This window comes from Parasteatoda tepidariorum, chromosome 6 (genome assembly GCF_043381705.1).
Source record: "Parasteatoda tepidariorum isolate YZ-2023 chromosome 6, CAS_Ptep_4.0, whole genome shotgun sequence".
NCBI lineage: Eukaryota > Metazoa > Arthropoda > Arachnida > Araneae > Theridiidae > Parasteatoda > Parasteatoda tepidariorum.
In genome coordinates, this window is record NC_092209.1 from 42,224,218 (window position 1) to 42,235,656 (window position 11,439).

The 11,439-nt window shown below is 30.2% G+C and overlaps 1 protein-coding gene across 3 annotated transcripts in view; it reads right to left on the reverse strand.

Moving 5' to 3' along the window:
• The window catches only part of LOC107440588 (myelin regulatory factor-like protein), a 138,113-nt gene that overhangs the window by 81,070 nt on the left and 45,604 nt on the right, over positions 1-11,439 (reverse strand). The window contains exon 1 of one of the 3 annotated variants that reach the window (XM_071182259.1): positions 6,051-6,197. The exons of the other annotated variants lie outside the window; for them this stretch is intronic. Coding sequence (XP_071038360.1) covers positions 6,051-6,063 — 13 coding nt within the window. The 5' untranslated portion in view covers positions 6,064-6,197. Of the gene's footprint in view, positions 1-6,050; positions 6,198-11,439 lie in introns of those variants that run through there. 3 annotated transcript variants of the gene reach the window in all.

Here is an 11,439-nt window from a genome sequence, read left to right on the forward strand (position 1 = left end):
ACATTCAGTAGTTTAGAATTCGATATGTTTTTTGAACAAAATAATATTTACTGTAATATTTTGCTTTTTGTTATTTTCAAATTTAAAATTTGTTATTTTTAAATTAAATCAATTTCTTAAAGTGTCTATTATCCCTTTGAATAAGGTATTCAACCTTTATTTTAAATTATATAGTAGCTTGTCCTTTGCAATAAGTATGCAATAAAGCGTAAAAACACATTTAATAAAATGCAATAAAATAAAGACAATACAGCTCTACCTATATTTAACTATGCTTAATAGAAAAGACATAAAGCTTAAAAGAGATATTACATTCAGTAGTTTAGAATTCGATATGTTTTTTGAACAAAATAATATTTACTGTAATATTTTGCTTTTTGTTATTTTCAAATTTAAAATTTGTTATTTTTAAATTAAATCAATTTCTTAAAGTGTCTATTATCCCTTTGAATAAGGTATTCAACCTTTATTTTAAATTATATAGTAGCTTGTCCTTTGCAATAAGTATGCAATAAAGCGTAAAAACACATTTAATAAAATGCAATAAAATAAAGACAATACAGCTCTACCTATATTTAACTATGCTTAATAGAAAAGACATAAAGCTTAAAAGAGATATTACATTCAGTAGTTTAGAGTTCGATACGTTGTTTGAACAAAATAATTTTTACCGTAATAACTTGCTTTTTATCATTTTTAAATTTTCACACTGAAAATGTTTTTGAAAACAATATTTTACAACATATCTGAAAATGTAATTTTCCTCACTAGAATTATTTACAATTCAGATGAAATTGTTTGAAAAGCTTTAAATATATTTTGTAAATTTTTTCAATTGTTAAAACTTTTTTTGAAGGAAAAAATTGAATTCTTTGCAAGAAACTATGTATTGAAACAATACGGTGCCGAAGTCCGTAAAAATAAATTAGATACATAGTTTAAGAAGCTACTTTTACACTACATCAACACAGCTTTCAGTTTAATGTTTTAAGACGTTTTCAAAACCCTTTGAATGGATTAAGCATATTTTAAGCGTAAAGTCATCCTGTTCATATACGCATAGTGTATAATCCTGCCTGCCCCCTCTGCCGCAGTGGTGCGACGATGAATGCTGGACATCTTCTAAACTGTTCAGTTCTGACAAAGAACTGCATCTACTCCCGATACTGGGAGGCCAGAGAACTTTTGTTCAATTTAAGTTCTGGAATTAATTTTAGTGTTTGATGTTTTGCTTTTGTTTTTGTATTTTGTATATTTTATCTCCTTCTGTATTTGTATTTTTGTTTTATTTTGATCTCTGTACAGCGTTAGGATAATGTCCGTATCGCCTGCTGCATTGGAAATAAAAAAAAATATACGCATAAAATTACTGATATATGAGCATTAAAAAAAGCTGCCAAATTCACAAAAAGTAAGTTAATAAATATGTTAAGATGTTTATGTTACCAACACTGCTTTTAATTCCCTTAAAAACTCGATCAATCCAATATTATTTTCGTGTACGAAAAAAATCCTCGAAATCAAGGCTACCAAAAGCTACCAAATATATAAAAAAAAGAAATAAAAAAAATCAAAGCATTATATTTTGCGGCATTATGCAAGAATAATGTTAACTACCTAATTTTTGACGCATTTTCATTTTTTTTGTTATTGTTCTTAGTTGTTCCATAACAACTGAAATAAAGTCAAGAAAGCTTTTAGGCGTGATTTGTACTTACAAGGTTGACTTGATTGCGCATATGGGTAGGAGATTTGTTATTATAATAGCTACTATGGAATAGCTAACATTAATAATGAACTGAGCTGTGGAAGCATAGAAGATAGAGCGATCCCTTCTTAATGAGGTGACCCGAGTTCGAATTCCAGCGATGACTGGTCGAAACGAATTCCGCACCCGGCTTGCACCGACCACAGTGCTGACGTAAAATATCCTCAGTGGTAGACGGATTATGGGTCAGAATTCCCTTGCTATTAGGCTAACCGTGAGAAATTTTCGTGTCTTTCCTATCCATGTAACGCAAATGCGGGTTAATTCCATTAAAAAGTCCTCAACCAGGGCAAATTTCTTGATGGCCTGAATACAAATTTCTTCCATCAAAAACTCCTCCACGAAAGCAAATTGCTTGTTCCAGGAGTTTCCCTGTCTTTTGGATTGGGTTCAAAATTGCAAGGCTACGGAGTTGAATATGATTAGCCGTGAACTCAAAAACTGGATTGCCTGTTCAACGATGGTTGTAAAATTAAATAGAACAAAATAAATAATAATGAACTGAGCCATGGTGGCTCAGGTTATTAAGCGCTCGCCACCTGATGCAGGTTCGAATCCCAGCGATAGTTGGTCGATACGAATTCCGGACCCGACTCGTACCCACCACAGTGCTGATGTAAAATATCCTCAGTGGTAGGCGGAAGAGGTAGGCGATTAGAGTCCTCTTACCGTCAGGCAAGCCATGTGAGGTTTTGGTGGGTTTTTTTCTCCGTGTACCGCTAAATGATAATTAGCTCCATCAAAAAGTCAGAAAGAAGAAAAGTTCGAAAAGTTTTGAAAATAATTGTTGACTTGAAAGTTACAGGGCAATAAATCTCACTATTTCCTAATACGGCATTTTCTCATCCAACTATTTCTTAGTATTGTTTCCAGAGGTATACAGAGGTTGCAAATTTCTGGAATTTCTACTATTCAAAAAGACCATACTCAGAGTCATTTTATTGTCCTCATGAACATTAAAAAAAATTAAAATGGCTCTTTTGGACAGTTTTAAAATGCGCGTCATAATTATATTGCCTCAAGTCTTTCAAATGAAAAAGTGGAGGTGAATCAGTGAATCAGCTGTTTCAATGGGGCGATACAATCGATTATTTGAAAATAGCAACATAAAAATGCATTTTATTATGTCGATTTAAAAGTCATGAAATAAACTAATTTTAAAAAGTAAAAGTTTTTCTTTTAAATAAATTTTAAGGTTAAACGAGGGATTTTCAAAATAGTCAATATCGACTCCTAAGGGTCGATGTAATATAATTAGGAGTTTATCCAATCAAAGGTCGATTATGGGTTTAGGAAGGAATAACAATGCTATTCAATTCAATGCAATTGAATCGCAATGATTTTAAATTAAGCTTTGGAAATATTGAAGTTATGGATTATCGCACCACTTTCTGCTCGAGTTAAAAATATCGATACTCGATCATATGCAATATGGAGTTTTTTAATTATAAGTTGAACTCAAAAGAAAGATGTGTTTTTTTTCTATTTTTAAAAAAAACGGAGAATTAAAAATTGAATATGAAGTTCCGAGATTGAAGTTAACAAATTTTGAACTAAACATTGCTAATCTAGCCAAGTAGCATAAACCTTCTTATTAATTTATTTAAAAATTCGATTTTGTCAAAATAAAATAAATCATATAAGAAGCACATAATCTTTTTATCATTTTTAATGGAGGGGTCGAGAAGAAATGTAAAATTTGAGGTTGATGATCAAAAACGTTTGGCTGATAGAACCGGCTTTTGTAAACTTTAAAAATGAATTTAAATAATGGCTTTTTTTTGTAAATAAGCTTAAACTAACTTTAAAAAACTACTCAAGAAATAGTTATTTTAAAGATGAATCGACTTTATAACATGATTTCTTCTGTAAAAGCGTAAAAAAAAATTCTCTTGTAAGTTTTAAATATAGAACATCTCTTAGAAGTAGTTTAAGTAAAAAGTTTTTCGGTAAATTTGAAGGTTAAACCTACTTTAAAGCAATTTAACTGGAAATTATGCTTTAGACTTAAAGTTGAACCGACTTTGTATGAAAGTTCTTTTGTACATTTTACAGTTAAACCACATTTTTTTTTTAAAAAAAAAGCTTTTATAAGTATACTTAATGAATTTTCTTCGTCAAAGTGTTACTGCTCCATTTTTCACTTTCAAAAAGCCTACATGATATGTAAACAGCTTTTATCACATACTTGCCTTTGATTATTATTTTTAGTTTTTTCTAAACTGTATGTACGTAATTGTAGGTAGGTACTTTTATTTATGTCACACTAGAGCTGCTTAATGGGCTATTGGCGGCGGTCGGGAGAATGACCCCAAGACGTGCCATCACAATTTTGATCCTCTACAAAGGGAATGGCTTCCATGATTTGGTTGCCTGATGACCTGCGCGCGAAGTCGAGCACTTTACGGTAGAGCAGTTTACCGAGAACCGATACCGCGCACCCTCGGTCCCTAGGCAGACTGATCAAAGTGGTCACCCACCCGCTTACTGACTGCAACCAGTGATGCTTGACTTCAGTGTTCCACTGGGAACCGTGTCTTTACGATCAGTCCACTGCGGGACAAAATTGACTAGTAAACGTGTAATTGTGAAGCTGATTAAATAATATTTGTACTTATACTCGCAAAATTTTTAACTCACTCATATTCTTATTTTAAAATGTAAAAACAAAACTAAACTTAGTTTTAGCTTAATATATGAATTTAGAATTTTTTAATCGTCTTTCAGGGGCAAAATAATTAAAAAAAAATTTTAAATAATTGTGTTTTACATGTTACACACTGGCAAAAAAAAAGCATGGTCAAAACTACCAGGCCATAGTAACATTTACCGTTTTTTCGGCTCTATTGGAAAACTGATCCCATGGTTATTTTCACTGAAGCTCTTTAATAATGATTTAAAGTAAAAATAAAATACTGTTTTAGTACCATGCTGTTTGATAGTAAATGTAAAATTTGGTAATTTTATCACCGATTCCTTAGAGCATAACCTAAAAACTAACTATTTGGCTGAATTTACTTCAATTTTGCCAAATTATATTATTATTGGTATTGGTTATTGAGTATATTTTATCTAATTTGGTTAAATTTACTTTTCAGTTTTGAATTTTTTAGTAAATGTGTGGAAATAAGAACTGTAATTTTGAAAACCAAACGTTCCGGTAAACCATTTCCATATGAACAGAAAAATTATCAATAAATGATTGAAGTACCAAATATTTTAGTTTTGTTACCAGAATCATGTTTTTTTTTCAGAGATGTCATTACCGTACAAGTGCAGTAATTTAACCAGACATTTTTTCTCCGAGTACATTTGGCTATAAATGATCAATAATACCAAATTTCAGGCCATTGTTTAATTCAATGACAAAATTATTTTATGATTATAATAGGTAGAAATATGTAGCAGAAAGTATTTACATAATATCATACTTCAACACTAACCATCGATACAATTAATTGATACAATGAAAAATTTTTATAAAGAAACATTAATTCGAAAAATTAACAAAAACTCGAAAACAAAATCTGAAAAAAGTTGTAACAATTCGAACAAAAACTTCATAGCTAAGAAGAAGTACTAAAAAGGTAGTACTAAAGAAGAATACTGAAAGAAGAATGCTAAAAAGAAATATATTATTAGATAGACCCAACGTTTTTTATAATTATGCCTGTTAGAAACATGAAGTGGAAAACATTTTTTCAACATAGTACTAAATTATAATTAAGTACTAAATTATAATTAAGAACTAGAAATTAATATAAGAACTATTTTTCATAAAAAGCATTAATTCAAAAAAATAAAATTAAAAAAAGTTATTGAGTTTAAAGAATTGGAGAAAAAAAAAACTAAATATAGATTAGCACGAGAAAATAAAGTATACTTTATATTTAGAGTAATTTTTTTTCTTCGTGAGTGTAGAGGACTCTAAGCACTTAATAACTGTAGGCAATTAATAAACATGGTGCTGAATATCAATTAACTATTGAATAAGAAGCTACAAAAAGAGGGGGAAAAAACATTTAAAAAAGCTTGATCTGAAAATGAAAAAAAAAAATAATATTCTGATAAAAGCATCAATTATTTGTGAAAGACTAAAGAAATGATTTTATAAGATTTTCATTTTAAGTAACAGAACCTTTACGTATAAACATAATTGAGTAAATCATGAAATATAAAATTTAAAATTAAAAAAAATAATGTTCATTGCAAATTTTTATTAAAATTTGGACTTGGTAAATTTTGGTAATACCACGATAAATTATATCAAAGTATGACTTACCTGGACTGGTCATATCCGAACCAGGCAAGCGGCACAAAATGAAGAAATTGTTTTGTCCGTTTCTCCAGAATCAAAAAATAAATGACACGAAATAGGCATTAATTAAGCAGTTTCCTTAAATTCATAACAATATGAAATCGTATCGCCATTACATAGCAGAAGCGAAAAACAACACCAATTAACATTCTCGATTAACGACATTTAAAAAATTCACAAAGAACGAAAACAATGAATGAGATGAAGTGAAAAGTAACATCGTCTGCTAACGTGGGCAATCTGGCAATGATCAATGTTCGAAATGCCTCGCTCCAGAATGGTCACTCAAGCGTGGAACTGTAGCCAATGAATGACGCACTTCATTTGCGATCTGGAAGATCTATTGACCAATGGAGAAACATTGAAGATTAGAAAGTAGTGTTTATTTGTAAATATAATAAACAAAAAGAGTAAAAAAATTACGCCGTTTGCACTGATTTAATGGTTAGTTTATTTAATCGGAAGCTTTAAAAGCAAATAATTGGAAAGAACATTGTAACGAACTTTTTTTCAAATTACTTTCGAATTAAAAATAATAAAGTACGTTTAATTTTGCATTTTCTTTACAGCTATCTAAAATCAAATTCTGTCCAAAAATAAATATGGCATTTTTATTTAAAGTCATATTGTATACAGTGCAAAAATATGTACAAAAAAAATTTACTATTTAAAGTTATTGCTTCCTTTTACCATGTACACATAGGCAAGCAATAAAAATTAGGAAAATATTTCGACATTACGTTTTGTAATAAGCCTCATAATTTTTACTGCTAATCTATTGTAATCTGACAGATTTCGATTGTAATATGAATGGAGAGTACATTGTAACTATATTCTCAATTACTTTTGAATATGATATAACACGAAACGTGCGTTGAATTATTAAAATCTTATTGTAAGCAATGACTAATATTTACAAACAATAAATGTGTAGCCATTTTTTTAAAAAATTGTATAGCATTTATAATGATTAATTAACGCTTCATTATATTGCGAGCTGAAAAAAAAGTAACCGAGATTAGGTTGTATATAAACTTCCTAATTCTTACTGCTAGCCTATTGTAACCAAACTGCTGATTGTAACTTGATTGGAGAGTACTTTGTAAAAATCTCTCCAATTACTTTTAAATATGAAATAAACATACATAGAATATAGAATTTATATAGATATATGGAATTTCGAAAATCGTACAGTATACAGTGTATAATTCTTTATAATCGATAATTGATGTTTTCTTTTATCGTAAGCTGAAAGCAAAGTTAAGATTGTACTGTTAATAAACTTTAAAATTTTACTGCTGACCTATTGTACTGTAATTACTATTTCCACAGTAGCCTGATTAGAAAATATAGTACGCGAATAAAAAAAAAGTTGCTTAAAATATATCTAAATAACTTTTGATCTGATGATCAAATTTTCGCGTACAAGCTATAAAATCCTAACGTTCGATGAACCAGCCTCAAATATGCTAATTAATTAGTGAAAGTTGAAAATAGTCAAAGTTGAAATTAGTCAAAGGGGAAAAAAGCTAACACAAAAATACACATTCTTTAAATAAATGAATTTTTTTTGACGTAATTGGGTTCTGGAATCTCAAAATATGGAGGGTAATCTCTATCTGCAATATATCTGATCTCAATAGTTTACACTTTTTGCTTATTTTTGCCATAAAGAGTTTGTTTACGATTATAAAATGTGGTTATTCAAAGGTAATTCCATGTGAAAATGATAATTTTTACCTGAGAAAAAAAGATGATCGGTAGAATTTACAAATCTTAAAAGCATCGCAATATTTTCTCACAAAATAAAATGTTCACGAATTTTCAAAAACTAGAAAAGGTGTCTCAATATAGAATAGCATCAAGACACAATCGTGACATATTAAATTCATCTGATCAGTGGCGGATCCAGCGGGGGGGGGGGGGCTTAGGAANAAAAAAGATGCCCCCCCCCCCAAAAAAAAAGAAAATTGAAAAAAATAAATAAAAATAATAATTTTTTCAATAGTTTACAAATGAAATGAAATATTTTAAAATTATTTAAGAGGGCATATACACCTAGGTAGGTCGGAAAAATCGATTTTTTTTCCATCTATTTAAGTTCTTCACTGTTTCAAGATTCATAATCCAAAAGATTAAAACGAAATTCGTCATAGTTTCATTGTAAACATTAATAATGTTGAAGCGCGCTTCAACAGGTTTAACCAAAGATTATTTGCCAAAGTTTCTAATAAACGCATTACATTTATTATTTAAAGATTTTGAATACTTGAATTACTTATGTATTGTTCTATTGTTCATTATGAAAAAAATAAATGAGAAGACTGGCACTAAAAACCCTAGTTTTTTTTTTAAAAAAATATTTAAAAAAATTTTTTTTTCTAAAAAAAAAATTATTTATGGGGTGGGGGGTGGGGGGGAACCTGAGTCTATGATCCCCCCCAGGAAAAATTTCTGGATCCGCCCCTGCATCTGATCAAATACCACAGAGGAGTGAGAGATCGCAAGATACGGTACCCAGTCGATCGTTCGCAAGCAGCATTGTCGGCGGTCAGTCAGCGGATGGGTGACCATTTTGGTCATCCATCCGCCCCACCATAATAGTGCCCATCAGCCCGCAAAAGGACCTGAGGGTGAGTGGAAGCAATCTTCATTAAAACTCTTCTACCATAAAGTGCTTGACTTCGTGAGCAGGTAGTCGGGCTACTAAAGCGGGGGAGCCGCCTCCTCTGATGAGGATCAAAATTGTGAAGGTATGTCGCTGGATTATCTTGAAGAAAGTTTCCCAAACCATCGCTAATAGCCTAATGTGCGAGCCGTAGTAGCGCAGGGGATAGAGCGTTTGCAGTCCAATGAGGTGAACCGGGTTCGAATCCCAGAGATGGCTGGTCGATGCGAAATCCGAACCCGGATCACACCGACCACAATACTGACACAAAATATCCTCAGTGGTAGGTGGATCATGGGTTAGAGACCCCTTGTCATCAGGTTAACCCTGGGAGGTTTTTATGGTTTTTCTCTCCATGAAACGCAAATGCGGGTTAGTTTCATCCAAAAGTCTTCCTTGAAGGTAAATTTCTCCCAATACTTGCTCCAGGAGCTCCCTTGTCTTCTGGATTGGGTTTAAAATTACAAGGCTACTGAGTTTAGCATTAGTATTCGTAAACGAGAAATACGGCCGGCTGTTCAACGACGGTTATGAAATAAAATAAAATACCCTAATGTACAACTCTAGTGCAACGTGATTAAAGTACTATTACTATTGCTCATTAGATCTAGTTGTTACTTTCTTAGACCATCGTTATTTATAGGCAATCATTTGACCGAAAATGCTTAATTCGCATTTGACGAAATAATATATAATTTGTAATATATAAATAATATTAAACTTGTAATATATAAATTATATATAATGTAATAATACATAAATAATTTGACTAATAAATCATATTCCTCAATGACTAACTGAAAAACTCAACGAAGGAAATTTTTCACTCTTATTCTATGATCACACCGCAACCTACTGAAGGCCTTCTGTTTTTTCATTATCGTCTTCCCACAAACTTCAGATGCGTTTAAGATTGTTTTTGGCTGAATCCATCATCTCCATCGGCATCAAAAAGGTTGTTGCATATTATTGAACTAACCCATATTTGATACCTTTCCCCTATATATGCTTTAGATATAATTACAGTTTACCTAGTTTATTTGAGCTGAAAATATGAAACATTTTTCAACGAGACCCATTAACTCATTTAGAATTCATTTTCTTTAAATAAAATGTCATTGAAGCTGATTATAAGAATTGAAAAACATCGAGGAAGGAGGATGGTTACTCAGAAGCCACAAATTTGAAAGACCACTGGTGAAAAACAAAGGGGACTTAAAAAGGGTGGTTTAAGTTATTAAAAAATTTTGACAAAACGGGTGATTTTTCCCCTCACTTTTCTACCCTAAATATTTTTTATTTTTATTTTAAATGCTTATTCCGGACATTAAAAATATATTAAATATCATAAGTCATTGGTATTGTGTTACGGTTTTTCTTTTCCTCATTATGCATGAGTTCAGATTGGTATTCATAGAAGTAAAAGACGCAATACAGCTTTGTTATATTATTTTAATTTGAAAATAAGAGAGATTTTGCTAAAGATGCCTCTGTGTGTAAAGTTATTTGTTGCTTTACTACTATTCTTTGTTTAAAAACTTGACTTTTAAAATTTTCTCATTTAGAAATTTTCACTGGTGCAATACATTTTCATTGTAATATAAAGATTTTATACCATCTGAACTGAAAAAATTTATTAAAAAGAGATATTAAAATCAACTATTAAGAGTTACTTATGTAAATCTAGGAGACTCTACGCATGATTCATTCAAATAATAATAAAAAAATCTAAATATTTCCCTTCACTTTCAACAAATATTGTAGAAAACGTTTGTTTTTGATACATTTTCATTGCTATTTTATTGTTATGCTTTAATTTAATACATCATTTGTAATGAAACCAATAATGGTTTTTTGTGGTATTTGTTCTGTTGATGAGATTGTGCTTATAGGTAGGAGAAATTTTTAATAATCATAACCACAATTTAACTATATTTTTGCCTACTCTTAAGCTACAATTTGTTCCATTGATAAGATTGTAAGGATAGTTGGGTTGGGATAGATAGCTATTAATCATAACTAAAATGTAACTATTTTTATCTACTTAACCAATAAGTAAAGTTATCATTTCAATCAATAAATTAACAACGAGACTGTCACTTAGCAGATCAACTATTTTCACCAAAAATTTTCGGCATCTCATAGAATCATCGTGATACTTCAGCATTTGATATTGAAGTTTTTAAACTATAAGTTCCTCGTTGGATATTTTATTTAAATTAGTTTTAAAATTAACTTAATAAAACTTTTCCTATATTTTAAATGATTTCACCATAAATTTAATTGTTTCATAAATTTAATCACCTAACTTGTGTTTTCAAGTTGATTTCCATACAAACATTTTCAAACGTGACCGTACTTTTATGTTTGGTATACTTCATTGAGTATATAACCATTTTCATTTCTTTATTTTTAAATTCATTGCTGTTTTCTGCACGGGTTTACAAAGGCCACCAAACTTTTCCCCCTCATTTCATATAAATATTTATTACTTTTTCCTACTTTACTGCATATAACGATCAATAAACGACCCTATACTTATGCATTGGAATTTGTTATCAGAACACTTTAATGATTAAATTAAACATATTGAACTTTTACTTTAAGTTAAAGATCCGAAATACTCACGATAAACTGTTATTTTTACTAATATATATATATAATTTGTTGCTTTAACTTAAAGTA